Source organism: Homalodisca vitripennis, chromosome 5, assembly GCF_021130785.1.
Source record: "Homalodisca vitripennis isolate AUS2020 chromosome 5, UT_GWSS_2.1, whole genome shotgun sequence".
In the NCBI taxonomy this organism is placed as follows: domain Eukaryota; kingdom Metazoa; phylum Arthropoda; class Insecta; order Hemiptera; family Cicadellidae; genus Homalodisca; species Homalodisca vitripennis.
The window spans coordinates 76,222,572-76,237,860 of record NC_060211.1 but is presented as its reverse complement, the minus strand read 5'-3'; the positions used below and the strand labels follow the sequence as shown (position 1 = coordinate 76,237,860).

General features: G+C 31.1%; 1 protein-coding gene across 2 annotated transcripts in view; it reads left to right on the top strand.

The window, feature by feature from the left end:
• LOC124363870 (tachykinin-like peptides receptor 86C) overlaps positions 1-15,289 on the top strand; it is a 39,342-nt gene that overhangs the window by 15,639 nt on the left and 8,414 nt on the right. For both annotated transcript variants that reach the window (XM_046819139.1, XM_046819138.1), the window contains exons 2-6: positions 5,269-5,640; positions 7,834-8,047; positions 9,783-9,917; positions 10,597-10,677; positions 13,303-13,453. In XM_046819139.1, the coding sequence (XP_046675095.1) occupies positions 5,316-5,640; positions 7,834-8,047; positions 9,783-9,917; positions 10,597-10,677; positions 13,303-13,453 (906 nt within the window). In that variant the 5' untranslated portion in view covers positions 5,269-5,315. The remainder of the gene's footprint in view (positions 1-5,268; positions 5,641-7,833; positions 8,048-9,782; positions 9,918-10,596; positions 10,678-13,302; positions 13,454-15,289) is intronic.

Sequence of the window (15,289 nt, the reverse complement as noted above, 5' to 3'; positions counted from 1 at the left end):
AGGGAAAAGAGTTGAGAGTCATATCAACAAACATTGGAATGTATTTTGCAGAAACCAATATCTTCTGATCCAGCTTTATACTCTTCCGCATCTCTAACTGTCAAGTACAAGAAGGACTTAAATCTCCTGATCGTTTTCAATGTTAAACCAGAAAGGTAGTACAGGTTCAATTACAATATCAATTACAGTTATACAAGGTTTCTTGATCACTCTTTGCCCAGTAATTTATCACCGGGTATTTAAGGTTTGTTAAAAACTACAATTAAAATGGACAGAAAAAATTAATTTTAGCTGTTCTGAAAATCTTAAAACATGTGTGACTATATTGACCGGAGTCTTCTTGTAAATACAAAACCAAAATGCTAGTGTAATATAGTTCAGTCTAAATGTCGTATATCATTGCAAATAAATTATTTTAAACTCCAATTTAAATCGAGTGTAGTTTTTATATATTATTATTAATTATTATGACATAAATATAAAACTTTTATTATTAGTAATATATTAAATAATCATTAATATAAATATATAATTATAAATAATAAATTAATTACCTATAAATTGTTATCATTATATTAGTATTAATTTAACGTTTCAAAATTTTTTGTATTAAAATATACATTAAAAAAAATTTATTTTCATAGTAAAATAATTTTTTAGTCGTTCATTAATATTAATAAAAGAATACTGTTCTCACTCAAGATAATTACAAGCGTAAAAAGTATATGAAACTGAATAAAATATGTGTAGGGTAATTAAATTGAATACTTTAGTTTTTCTAAAATAAATGGTTTAATAAGTGCAAACACTTCATGCTCAAAATACTATTAAAATATTTAAAAAAATACCCCTGACTTTTAATTAAATCAAATAAAATAGAGATAAATTGTAATGTAAACTAATTATACATTTTTCTTTTCTACTTTTTAATAAATACATTCTTAGTGAAAAGTTTTACACCTAATGAGACGATGAGGAAGATTCATCTAAATTACACTTAATTATCTAGCCTAGATTTTTTTGATGTGGAAGCGATACAAAGAGGTCGTTTTGAGCTTCACAGTCGACGACACTTTAGTCTGACGTGGAATCCTAATTCCAGAACTCTCGTCCGGGACAGTGTCAGATTTCAGAGGTTATTACTCACTGTTATACTGCAAGGAATTACGAACGAATGCGGTTATGATATCAAGCTTAATGTGAACTACCATATTTTAGTATACTTATTAATAAAATAATGTATTTGGTACTATTATATTCATTCCATAATGTAATTCTACAAAATCATTAGCTTAATGGAAAGAAAAATCCTCTCACCATTCATGAAAACATTATACAACACAACGTTGAAACTTTACATAATTCAACTGCACTTAGATTAATATAATCTCAAGGCGAAGCTCTTGTGTACTGTGTTCTTCCACGGATTGAATCGACTTTACGAAGAAAGATCTACATAAACCACTTGCAGCTTTTTCTCCTGTATTAATTAGATTCTTTTCCTTGAGCAAAAATCGTATAATTAATTAATACACAAATCAACATTTTCAGGCTGAGCATTGTTAGACCTGTAGTTCAAGGGGTGACGAAGTTTTATTACCGTCTATTAATATTGCGAAAACTTACAACACTGAAATTTTTCATTAATTGTTTTTCGATATAGGGAACAGTATGTTCGATGATGTTGCATATAATTACATTGTGTTTGGAAAGTAATAGAAAGATTTTTACTGGGTTTTTAGCCATGATGACAGAAAGAAAATAGCAGAATAAATAAAATTGTTTAAAATATAAATACAATCTTATGAGATTTTTACATGCGTCATATTAAAAAATAGAGTCTAAATACCCTAAAACCTGTAACATTATCTTTTAGGGGCTTTGTGTTAGAGGCTTTTAAGACCTTTATTCAAAGAGTAAAAATAAATACAATATAATAGAATGTCAAAACCAATGTTAAAAGTTGCTTTTAAAAATTTATTTCAGTGCTATTGCGTTTTATTATCTTCTCTAACTCTCCAAAACTTGTGTTGCCCAAGAGTGCTACGAATCCATACTTAATAAAAAATCTGAATACTCGTATATAATTTGTTATCGTATCACGAGTGGAGTTTTATTGGTAGTCTTTAAATTGTGAATGAAAATTCATTTAAAAATAGACAAGAATGAGTTCTCTGCCAATATAAGTCAAACCATGAATTGACTGAGCTAGCTCACATTTAGCTTATATAAAACATAATACATCAACACTATTTTTTCGGAAAGTTTAATATTATTTATATTAGACTTTCAGAAAAATAGTTTTAGAACCAGTAATAACTGTTAGGTAGCCTACTATAAAAAGTTGAAAGAATACATTTGCCTTCAAATTAAAGGCAAAACATGGAACCCAAAGAGATGACGGAAGTCACAGGTACTTTAGAGTGTATGATATCAAATGATGAGGAATGTAATAATATTAACAGGTTTTAATCAATATATAAAACTGCAGCTTGCACGATGTAATATTGAAGTTAAGGTTACTTGGTTTATCAAATTTAAAAATTTGACTAGGATATTGCAGTTAAAGAAATTTTACCAAGAGGGGCCGGGACGAAAATGTTTCTCGTATCGCAGCTGCTCTAATCCCGGTGCTACTTTTGGCGTCAATATCTAACCTAAGAAAAGTTCAGCGCGCATCGATTAAACCTTTCGGGTCTTTCTGGAAATGATTGGCCTGATTGTTGTTTATTTTAGTGAGGAACTGTACGAATTGAAGGAAAATAATAAAAATATGATAATATGCCCTTCTTTAAGTCATTGAATTTGTTGGGTTATGTTGCTGATGCGTCATACATACCGTTACAGTAAGTTGCGTGCTGGTTAAAATATAATATTAAAATTAATTTATGAGTTATAACGTAGGGTGTGATAGTGGCAATAGTTCTACAAGTGATGAAGCAAACTATATATATAATGTAAATAATTTATTTTCTTTAGTTATAATATTTGCACTAAATATTTTAACTTATATATAATTAATAAGTTACATAAATTTTATTTTATCCACTATTACTGGGAAAAAGGTACTTTTTCTATGTCAGTGTATTTTTATAATAAGTTACAAAGTTGATCATTGATTAATCCAAGAAAATAATAATAAACATACATGCAACTAACGTAAGACTGAGAACTCATTTTCTTAAAAACCACTGTTTCTGAAAAAGATTCTGAATTCTCATATTCTCAGCTCCAAGGTTGGCTTTAATGCAATCTCTTTTCAACTTGATGATTTATGTAAAAGTACTAAGTGAACGGCGGAGATCTGCGGAACTCCCACAGCCACCAATTACTTCCCCTCTCACGCACGTACCTGGTTTTAAACCCCCGCATTAATAAGGAACGGAATCAAATATCACCAAAATGTTATGGATTTTTGACCAAAGTGCAACGTGAATTAATCCATAAATCTATAATCTTAGATTGGAAATATTTTTGTACTAAGTAATAGAGAGTTGAAAAATGACTTTGAAATCTGAACGATTTAGTTCACGAAAATATGTAGGTTTTGCTTCCTGCATTTAATAGTTAGTATTTTAGATGCTTAATAAAACTTTGTTACCAATAAGATTACATTATTTAAACTTAAAACGGAAATTTCCGAGTAAATTTAGGGCTTGTTTGGACAAGCATACAAGCATAACTGTGCCAAACAAATGAAACTTTCCGGTCATTTACTTTATAGAAGAGTATTCCTCCACTTCAAGTTACCTTTGAGCCTCATTAGGTATAATAAAAAGTGTTACAATATAATTCCAATTACAGAGTGACTTATTTGAAATTTGACACTCAAATTAGTGTTTATGACTACTTTTACTTCACACGTTGTTCACTTTCCTGATGACACTTCCGTGATATAAATTGAGAACGAACAGTGAATAAAAACATGGTAGAATTACTGGTATCTTAGAATACCAATGGTAGAAAACCTTGCACTTCCCTAAGTTTAATCACGACTAGAATCCAATTACTCCTAATATAATATGGTATGGTATGTAATAAGAAATTACGACCTTTAGATATCAGTATTAGGATGTTTGATCTCATAAATTACATTTAAATAAATATAAACAAATATTAGAACATTCAAATTTCCAGTAGCACCTTGTTTCTGTCTGCTTTTTAGCTTAGAATATTTTTTATCTATTATTAAAATATTCCATACAAATTAAGAAAAAATAGATACAAACACACCGAAGGCCTTTCTGCAAAAATCTATACGACAAACTCTTGCCTTCTATTCTAAGATTTCGTGTTTTATGATTGTATATTTATTAGGTTTTATATTTTTAATATCAGAAGACGATAAGTTAATACACCTACCGGCACATTGAGGAAACAAGTTGATATTATGTAGGCGTCGTCTTGAAATATAAAACTGAAATTCTTAATAAAAATCATAATTTCTAAAACGTTGATAGTATTTATTGACAAATCTTTAACGATTGGTATGTAGCTTTTCCATTGTATTTATAATAAATCTATAACTTCTATTGTATTGAAACCTTAACCAATTGTATTGTTATATGACATTTTATATAACATTTATTTGAGTTATAAGCTTTTGATAAACTGTTACATGAATTTATAAGTTCACTAAATAAGATAGTTTAAATTAGGAGGTGTAGTATGTAAGAAATAATCGTAAATAAATTCTTAAATTACGTATACAGTTACCATATCGAGACTTCAAACCATATCCTAAAACATTAGAAGCTTTCATTGCAACCATGTAATCAACATTGCGTTTACGTTATGTTATGGTTGAGAGAGTATTTTATTGCTGGGATAATATTGTGTACCTCTCAAAACTTTGTGCAGGTTTGATTGGAAATTCTGTCGTAAAAATACGTTATTTATCCTGGTTATCATAATATAAAGCTATCTTCAATTTTGTTTATCCTACCTTGGGAATGGGTACTGATTTTCCTTTGTATTTCCAGGAATATCGAAGTGTAATATGAGAGGATGGGTGGGTACAGACACACGATGGGTGAGGGGGACTTTTCCAATACGCCAATATATTAAATTTTAAGGTTATACTATTCTACAGTCTTACGGTTACTGATATTCCTTTGTATTTCAAGGATATCGGAGTGCGATGTGAGAGGATGGGTGGGTACAGACACACGATAGGTGAGGTGTACTTTTCCAATACGCCAATATATTAAATTGTAAGGTTATCCTACTCTGCAGGTAATGGTTACTGATATTGCTTTGTATTTCCAGGAATATCGGAGTGCGATGTGAGAGGATGGGTGGGTGCCAGACACACGATGGGTGAGGTGGACTTCGCCAAGCTCTACAACTGTACGGCTCTCCTGCTCGACAAGGATCCCTTCGTGAACGTCAGCTCGGTGTGGGTGCTGAACCGCAGCCAGGTCCTGGGCGTACTCGGGCCGGTGTTTGACGACTACGACGATTCTCTCAGCTCTGACCGCAGGGGTGTCCTCAAGGACTTCCTCACTGACTGCCTGTACCCGTTATTGCAGCGACCCAACGACCTCGCCTGGTGGCAGAAGGCTGTCTGGTCTTCAGTGTTCGCCGTCATGCTGCTAGTTGCCACCGGTGGGAACACGATTGTCATGTGGATAGTTTTGGGTGAGTAAGACCCGAAGTTCTAATGAACGCCACAATTATATCACGTAGTTATTCGTGCCCTTGCAAGCAACTTGTTTGCTGGGTTATTTTGTGGTAGAAGTCATGGTCTTATTTAAGCAGATGGTGCAGGTCAAGTGTCCTACATTCTAACTTCAACCGTAACTTCACTAAGTAGAATGATACTACGTAACTTAACGTTTAAAGTTATATACTCAGATTTTCATATCTATACTGACACTGGCTCTACCTTAATTATAAAATTAATATTATTAAGCCTCATTTGAATGTACTATCTATAAATTATAAAATAAGTCTTAGGTAAAGAAAGAGAAACTGATCTACTTAAATTTCAGGAAATTATGTGTCTTATTAGTTTAACACAGAATTTTTATTTTAGAGATTTCTCCGAAATTTACCGGACTGCTGCAAAATAAACTGTAAAAATGTATTTAAAAAATTATAAAAATAATTATATAAAAGTGATCCAAGCTGCGAGAGCATATTACGTCTGAAATAAAAGTTAGTTCTTCCAAAAATGTTTTCAAAACTGTATGGGATCTCATTGACGAGAAGACAGTGATCTGCAGCATATATGGTGTTAGCTCCTGTTCATAAGAGAGAAATAACATAAATTATCCAAATGCTTCCAGGCAAAAATCAATCTTAATCTTAAATAATATCCGTGTAACTCATAAAAGGTGTTCCCAGCTTATTGTGAGTTGACCTGAACAAGTATTTCAACACTTTAAAAACCTCAATCTCACAAAAAACGCCTCAAAATGTAACTTGTGAACTTCTCTTTGAGAATTAGAGATTCTAAGAGTAGGCTTGCCATAATTTTTGTAGACAAAATTATAGCAGAAAAGCTATCAAAAAATTCCTTAGAATACACCTTAATTAAGAGTTGACTTGGAACGTTCACATCGACTCTGTTTATACCAAATTAGCCTGGGAATTTATGTTTTGTGGTCTATTGTGAAATAGTGCACGATTCAATTACTGATGATGGCATATTATTGTATTATTTGCCCAAATATTATCTATTGGTTATGGATGTCTATTTATTTACATACATATTTTGACAGCATTCAAACTTCAAAGAAAACAATTGGAATCATTAACATGTATTTCAGAGATTAGATTCTGCGAACCTTCAAAAACTTGTAACTATTGACTCTGCCCAGTCTCTATTTCTGGGAGAGAATTTCATTGTGTATTCCAAATGCACCCTGGTAAGGGGCTGTGACGTGCACGGATATAAGACTAAAGGCAGAGACAACTACCGATATGGATGAAAAATAACGGTAGTTTACTAACATCTGGCTTCGCAAGCAGATGTCTGTTTATGACAGATTATGTGTGACACTGTGGTATGAATGTAATTAATATTAAATGTCTGAATTTTTTCATATAATGTAGACGGAAATAAAATAATTGAATTATTTTTGTAGAAATGATGACTTTTCATGAAAATGTCTGTATCGAATTATCAAGGAATTAACCGCCGTGACGTATGTACTTGGTGTAAATTAGATAAAAAGATAAGAGTAAAACTTCCAAACAGAGATAAGTAGTTAATAACGGAGTACATGAGATAACAGTTAACAAATAGAAGACTGGACATACCTCAGTCATGTTATCGTAATAAAAAAACTAAATGCTTCAATACTTTTATCCATATAAATTTCACTAATGAAATTTGAAATTCTATGTAGTGAACACATTAAATTTCAGTGTCAAAAACTGTACACCTTTTCAAGTCAAATACCATATATATAATTTCAAATAGTCTAGACACTAAAAGTTAACATCTCTTTAATAATACCAGAATAATAAGATTTTAGTATATTTAAGGTAAAATAGTATTCATCAAATATGTAAACGGAGTTAATGAAGAGTAAGTATTAATTATACATATTAAAACATTCCCCTTTACCGAAATACCGATAAGTACCGATGTGTACCGATAAGTAAAACAAATCGGAGCGTATTTTGTTATCGTTCCAAATTACATTATTAGGAAGACGGACTAAAACCATTCAACAAGGTTAAAGATGGACGCAAAGTAATCATTATTCGATCGAATTATGTATATAAAATAATGTATTTTGTCTTTGGATATTTTACTTTGTGTGAAAGTAAAAAACATAATTCTCAAACAATACAAAAAAAAATAATATTCTGTATGAACAGCACACAGACGCATGCGGACAGTGACTAACTACTTCCTGGTGAACTTGAGTGTATCAGACCTCATGATGTCACTGTTGAACTGTATCTTCAACTTTATCTTCATGCTCAACTCACATTGGCCCTTTGGTTCATTTTACTGCACCGTCAATAACTTCGTAGCCAATGTGACAGTCGCCGCTTCCGTCTTCACCTTGGTAGCAATCTCCATAGACAGGTAACACTTACTTTTTTAGACATATACGAGTACATAGATACAGCTTATCATAGTGAATCACATTAATAAGCATAATGCTCTCAATATATGCATTATTATAAAGATATGTTCTTTTATTTACAAATAAACGGACAAATTGGAAAATAAAAAATAAATAATTATATGAAGAATTAAAATTCTATTTTCAAATTCAAGTATAAGACGGTTATAAAATAAGTAATAGGACTAACTGAGACCAGCCTTCAATAAGTTTAGTACTTTAAATTCAATTTTAAAACTGTTCAATTTTAATAATTGTGTTCTATACTCTAAGACCTGGCGAAGGTAGATTCTGAAATATAGCACTCATTTAGATAGAGTTCCAATTTAGTAAATATTATTTATAAAAATAATTTAAGAAATTTGATAATAATATATAGGAATAATATAATACAAGAATCTTTTCAAATAAAATACCCCAAAATTATAATTTATTATTCATGTATTTTTTGAAAGAGCAGGATCTCAAATGCATTACCTATGTTAAAAACAAGACTCCTACACATATTTAAAGCTCTACTAAGGTAGAGTACAAGGTACGTATTTACATCAATGTAAATACGTATCGGTTTGCAATATTTTATATACAATGTATACTGCGATAACATTATATCAAGATACAATGATATTCTTTTAGGATTGGTAGAAATAGGCGCTTTTGTATACGTGCTAAACACAAATGCCTCATTTCAATAATTGAATACGTTATTTACGAAGATAATATTTGAAACTAATTTAGATACCTCAGTAAAAAGTATACCAATGACATTTTTATAAGAAATACATACAATACAAAAAAGAAACTCGTACATATTTAGAGGAATATCTGTAAACATATTTTTAATTTCTTAGAGGGAAATTGATAGAAATATTTCAGATATCGATGCCTATTTTGGAGCCAGCATTTGCAAAAGTCTCTATCTACGAATCAGCGAAAAAGAACTAGTTTGACAACATTGTCATGGATTTTTTTTAAAAATAGTAAAGAATATCTGCTACAAGTATTTTGTTTGTGGAGTGATCCAGCCATCAGAAGGGAATGAGTATGAAGGCCAGCACGAGAAAGTAGCACGAAATACAATTTTGTTGAGTGAAACTCTGCTCAAGCCGGAACGAAAATAGACTCAAGTCGAATCGAGAGCTTTGTTGCCTTAGTTATTGCTGATTTTAGTGTTTTTGTCAGTTGAGTACTTCCACCTCAGACAGATCAGGTCAAAAAATGTCATGTTGGTTTTACCAGGTTTTTACAGTTTCAGTGAAAGGAACGTCAAACAAGCATACTCTCTTTTTTTAAGTAATAGTTTTAATAATAACACATAACCCTATAAATATTTTGATTCTTATGCCCTCTAAAACACAATATATGAAGACATCTACGTTTTTTAGTATTAATACGAAAGTTTTATGGTTAATAGTTAACATTTAAAGTATATCTTAAATTTATAAAATACTAAACCAATGTGCTAATAATAAATCTTTAATGTTTTAAAGTTACCAAGTGAAGACTGTAAAATATGTTACACAAATTTAAAAAGTCACATTCACATATGAAGGTAGAAGTTTTAAAAACAGTGTACAGGTTCATAGCTGTTGTAAGACCACTACTGCATCGTATGTCAAGATGTATAGGCTGCGTTGCTGTGTCTGCGACATGGGCCATATTGTAAATGTATATAACAAATTTGTTTTTGCGCAGGTACATGGCTATTGTAAGACCACTACAGCATCGTATGTCGCGATGTACAGCTCGTGCCGCTGTAGCTGTAATTTGGACCGCCAGTGCGCTACTGGCTGTTCCTTGTCTTCTCTACTCCAGGATAATGGTGAAGAGGTAAATAAAATGTACTTGATATATTTCAATTAAAAACGTATTTAGGTATTGATTGAATTATGATACTTCGTTGTTACTTAATTAAATAAAATAAAATTCTTAGTGGAGATATAACGAGCAGACCTAAATGTGAAAAATTCAAACATTTAAAAGTATCAAATTACTGTAGATTACGAAAAGATAAACGTTCTTAACTAGCATATAGCAATGTCGGATTGAAATATGTAATACTATATAAAATGCCAAATTTAATTGAAACGCTTTATTTTTTGATAAGGTATGTTTATTAGTCTATTTCAGTATTAACTTCATATTAGTAACAGTATTACCTTCATTACTGATTCAAATTTAAACAGATATTTAAATATAAAGTTTTTATATTTCGTGCCGCTGTCCATCCTTCTGTCCCTGTAGCAATTACTCTCCATAAACAGATCCTCGAGACATAAAAAATAGTGCATTGGATGCGTTTAATCAAAGGAAGGACAAAACTGTTTTAGGGTCATAATGTTAAGGGATGTTATTCCATCTATCTTTAATGACAGCACGGGATTGAACCAGCCGATCTCTTACATCTGATGCTATCCCCTCTGCCTACAATCAGAGCAGTTTGTAGTATTATCATATGTTATGTATATTTTTGTAGTATACATTTAAAATAGCAAACGATGTGTTCCAGGTACAGGAATGGTCAAACTCGGACCGTATGCTATATGTTGTGGCCTGACGGAAGATACCCCTTCTCAATGGCTGAATATGTGTAAGTATGACCGTATTAATAAAGTATCGAAACTTACAATATATGTCTCAATAGTTAATAATAACTGTAGAAAACTACTAACACCATGTAGCTCAATGTTCGAAAAAAAAATTCTGTCACATATTATAAGGTATTGTACAATTATATTTGTGACATTAAAAAAAACAATATGTGTGATTAATTTTAATTTATACATTTATGTTACGTATAGCATTGAACGTTGTGCAGGTCTATTGAAGATTAATTTATAGCAATAAATGTGGCAAATTTTAGGAAAGAAATAACTTGCATATCATACTATTTAAAAATAAAGATAATATTATTAAACTGGGTGTATACGTTTCATATGTATTAAGTTTACACTTTTGATATACTTGACAGAAATGAAATTGGTCTGTAATAAAAAAATGAATAACATTTCAAGAGGTAGGCTAGTTTCATTTACAACTGATTTAAATAATATTTTGAAATGCCCGTTTTAACATTAAGTAATGTATATAAATATTAGACGGTGGTTTTTAAAAGTGGCGGATTTATACCGTACGAAAATATCAATATTTTCAATGATATGAAAAAAAAAAAACATTTGTTTGACGAATGCATATTGTTGTTGTCTTGCTTGTTGAAGCAGGAATAATATAGCACAGAACATCAGGCGAGATTAAATACACATGGAAATTGTATCGCATCAAGATGACAAGTTGAATCCTTTGCGCTCATTCGACTGATGAGGACAAATGAGGTCGAAACTCGTCACAATCATCAACCGTCTGTAGTTCTCAACTCATTCTCAAAGGTGGATTTGGTGACACTTGTTGATTCTTACATTTGTTACTTTTCAACAATGTTTCATTGCAGCCTAGGTTTGTGCATTAGGAAGTTTTGATTGACTAACTAATACATGTAAATACAAAGCAATTTACAACTATAATAATTGTGAGAAATAATTTAGAATTTTACGTTAATTAACTGTCGATTTGACTAAACCAAATGTTTATGCTAATAGTTTACATAATTTTTATTGTGAAAGTAAAATATAATTTTAATTAAATTTAAACAACATTATTATGTAGAAGTTATGTCAGTCACAATGCTCCAAAATAAGAATTTATAAAACAATCATTCAACCAGTCCTAATGTATGGAAGTGAAACGTGGACATTAACGAAGAAAAATGAGGGGCGGTTGATTGTTTTTGAGAATAAAGTTCTCCGAAAAATATTTGGACCAATATGTGATGAAGGGGTGTGGCGAATAAGAAAAAATAGAGAATTACGCAATGTATACCAAGATCCTGATATTGTGGCTTTGGTGAAGGCAAAGAGAATTAGCTGGCTAGGACATGTACATCGGAGACAGGAGGGCACAAGGTTAAAAGAGGTCTACCAGGCGGTACCGGCAGGAAGGCGCCCTTTGGGTAGGCCAAAGATAAGATGGTGCGATCAAGTGGTCGAAGATGTGACCCGGTGTGGAGGGTCTGTGGATCTGGCGGAAGACAGGGTGGCGTGGAAGAGGCTCATAGACGAGGCAAAGAATCGACTGAGATTTGTTACGCCCCCGGCAGTAAGTAAGTAAGTATTATGTAGAAGTTATGAAATATAGTAAGGCAATCTTAATAATATATGCATATAGCAACTACTATAAAATTTTATTTGTAATACATCTAACTCTCTTTACTAGTCATGTTCTGAGCTGTATAAAAAAATCCGAAATTATATCGAGAAACTCTAATGCATAACATGGTTAAGAGATATTGTATCATACAATTCCAAAAAACTAAGTCAAGAAGCCGGTAGACAATTTGAATTGCAAGAGAATATAAGCTACAACCTAAATTTAGATTTTTAAATCAATAACCACTAAATAATAAATTAATCATCAGTCGTGTCAGTTTCAACATGAGTTAATATGATTAAGTATATACAAGTTTAACTTTTTAGCGATAAGTTTTACGTCAGCTGGTATGTTTTATTTACCTATGAGAACACGTAAATAATATAAAATACCATAGAGATAAAGAGAATAAAATTTATTATTTCATATGTTTGTACTCTAAATAGGGCTACACTAAAAATTGGCTCTCACCTCCTACAATATTAGCACAGTAATATGAATAATACCCTTACTTTATATTTCCACTAGTAATCAAAGATAAACAAAGCCAAATCTACATGATAATGATCTACAAAATCTAGATGATGATTCAAACCAACATTTTCCTAATATAAGGTATTAAAAGTTGACTGTCTAAAGCGGAGTTCTATTACCGTGAATTTAGTCAGTTAGTGTACTTTTTAAAATATATTTTTACTTTATATTTCCAAAATGTCAACTGAAAAATATTTTTGCTTACTTTGAGTAATAAGGCCAGAATTAGTAAAGTTACATTTTTGTATTTAATAAAAGTATTAAAACAATTGTTTTCAGAAATATTAAATGTAAAAATACTAATGTTAATACACTATTTTCCAGTGCACGAATTCAATAGTTAGACAAATTCTAAAATACACATAGTTTATCTGATCACTTTTTAAAATTTGTCTACGGAAATGGTATAAAATATTAAGAGATTTAAGAAAAAACCGTTTGATAGCCAAAGGCTAAATGATTGTTATTTTTTGTGTAGATATAACCTAGTGTTCCTAAGCCTGACGTACCTGGTGCCAGTGGTAGCGATGGCGGTGTGCTATACGTTGATGGGTCGCGAGCTTTGGGGCAGCCGTTCCATCGGGGAGCAGACCCAACGTCAACTGGACGCCATCAAGTCCAAGAGAAAAGTGAGTAGCATTTATTACTTAGGTAAGGTTAGAAGTAAAAACCTCAATATGCTAAATAGTGAGGCTTCGTGTGATAATGAATGGCTCTTGTAATCCACAATCCTTAAAACCATCAGCTACGCTGAGCATAATCCGACGCGTATCACGTGTACTTGTACAGGAGGCTTTTTCAAACATTCTGTCTCAAATACACGGGTGTCCAGAAGATACGATCCTAATTACCAAAATTAATGTTTTTTAACAATATAGGAGTTCTCCCCACCGTGTCTCAGCACCGGCTTTACAGAGGTTGCATATTTGAAATATGTTTCACATTCCATTACACTACACGTATAGTTCTGGTTTTTTCTAAGTCCATATTCCTCTAAACTACATTTAAAAAATAAAAATAGAGAGTTTAAGTATTTATTATATTTGGTTTAATGTATTATTCGCTACCAAACTTTCTGAAAAACTGATATTATTTTGAAACTCCATTGTGTTAGACAGCAATGTTCACGATTTGAGATTCGAAATTTTTAATCCTGTTTTATACACGTGTTCTGATAATAAAAAAGTATTCCATATCTGTATAGTAATAGAAGGTAAATCAAATTTATGAGTTCTAGTCAAGAGGATGAAAGGGCAGTGAAATATTATAGTAGGGAAGGGAGGGATATTACATTCAGCATTGCAGTTTGGGTTTTAGAAACCAACTATTGTAAAGTGGACCAGATTCCAAATCCTTTGGTTTACCTTGTAATCATATAAACTTGGTTCTGTGAATTGGAGTTTAAAATTATGTCAGTATGCGTGACACTCCTCCCAACTTTGCAACTGTTGAATTCGACTCAGTTTTTTTAAAAGCTGAGATATTACCGATAAAAGATGAGTTTACCTATAAAAGTGGAAATCTGCTAACATTACTTTTTAAGATACTATTTACGTTCTAAACAGAATATAAATTATAATTATTTTCTTCTTTCCATCTTGTAACACTAAATAATTAAGAGAAAAACTCATTAACCATACACACACTGGGTTGCACACATTCAGATATTTAACAGTAACAAGATCACGAAGAAAGACAATTCTATTTGGAAAAAATAAAATTAGAATTCATAAGTAGTTTATGATCTGTAGGTGTCATAACGTAACTTTTTAATTGTTTACATGCTTAAAATAAATGGAAACTTATTACTCAGTTTAGGAGTCGTATAAAAACATATTTTATATATATATATACATATATATATCTATAATGAATTATTTCTTGGGTTTTGTTTATATAAAATATTGTAAAATGTTTTACAGAGGGATATAGCGTAATACAGATTAATTAATAGCATGAATGTTACAAATCCGTATATTAAATTTGCTAGAAAAGTGTCTGCAACCCAGGACATCAGTTGCTACAATCTTTCTAATAAGTCTTTATGTTACCTATAGCGTACTAGATGTTAACCGCGATATTTTTAAATCATTCACTTGTATAATATATTATGTAAGAAACAAACATTGCTATAATTTCAACAACTATAATGAATTATTATTAAACTATTATAATGTTTTTTTCGGAAAATCTGAGTAAGAATAAAACATACCAGATCTTACAGATCCCATTAATTAATTTGCAGCCTGTATGTATTCGAGATCTTAAAACATAGTATAGAATACCTTAATTTTGTTTGATAAGTTAAAATCAATTCCTAATAAATCTCACTACAGAGTAGTTTTCTGTTACTAACGGATAAAAAATTATTTAGCTACTTTTATGTAATTCTTATTTACTTTCAAATTTTAAACTTAAAATAACATTGATGCTGACACGATATCGATGTGTCAGTATCATATTCT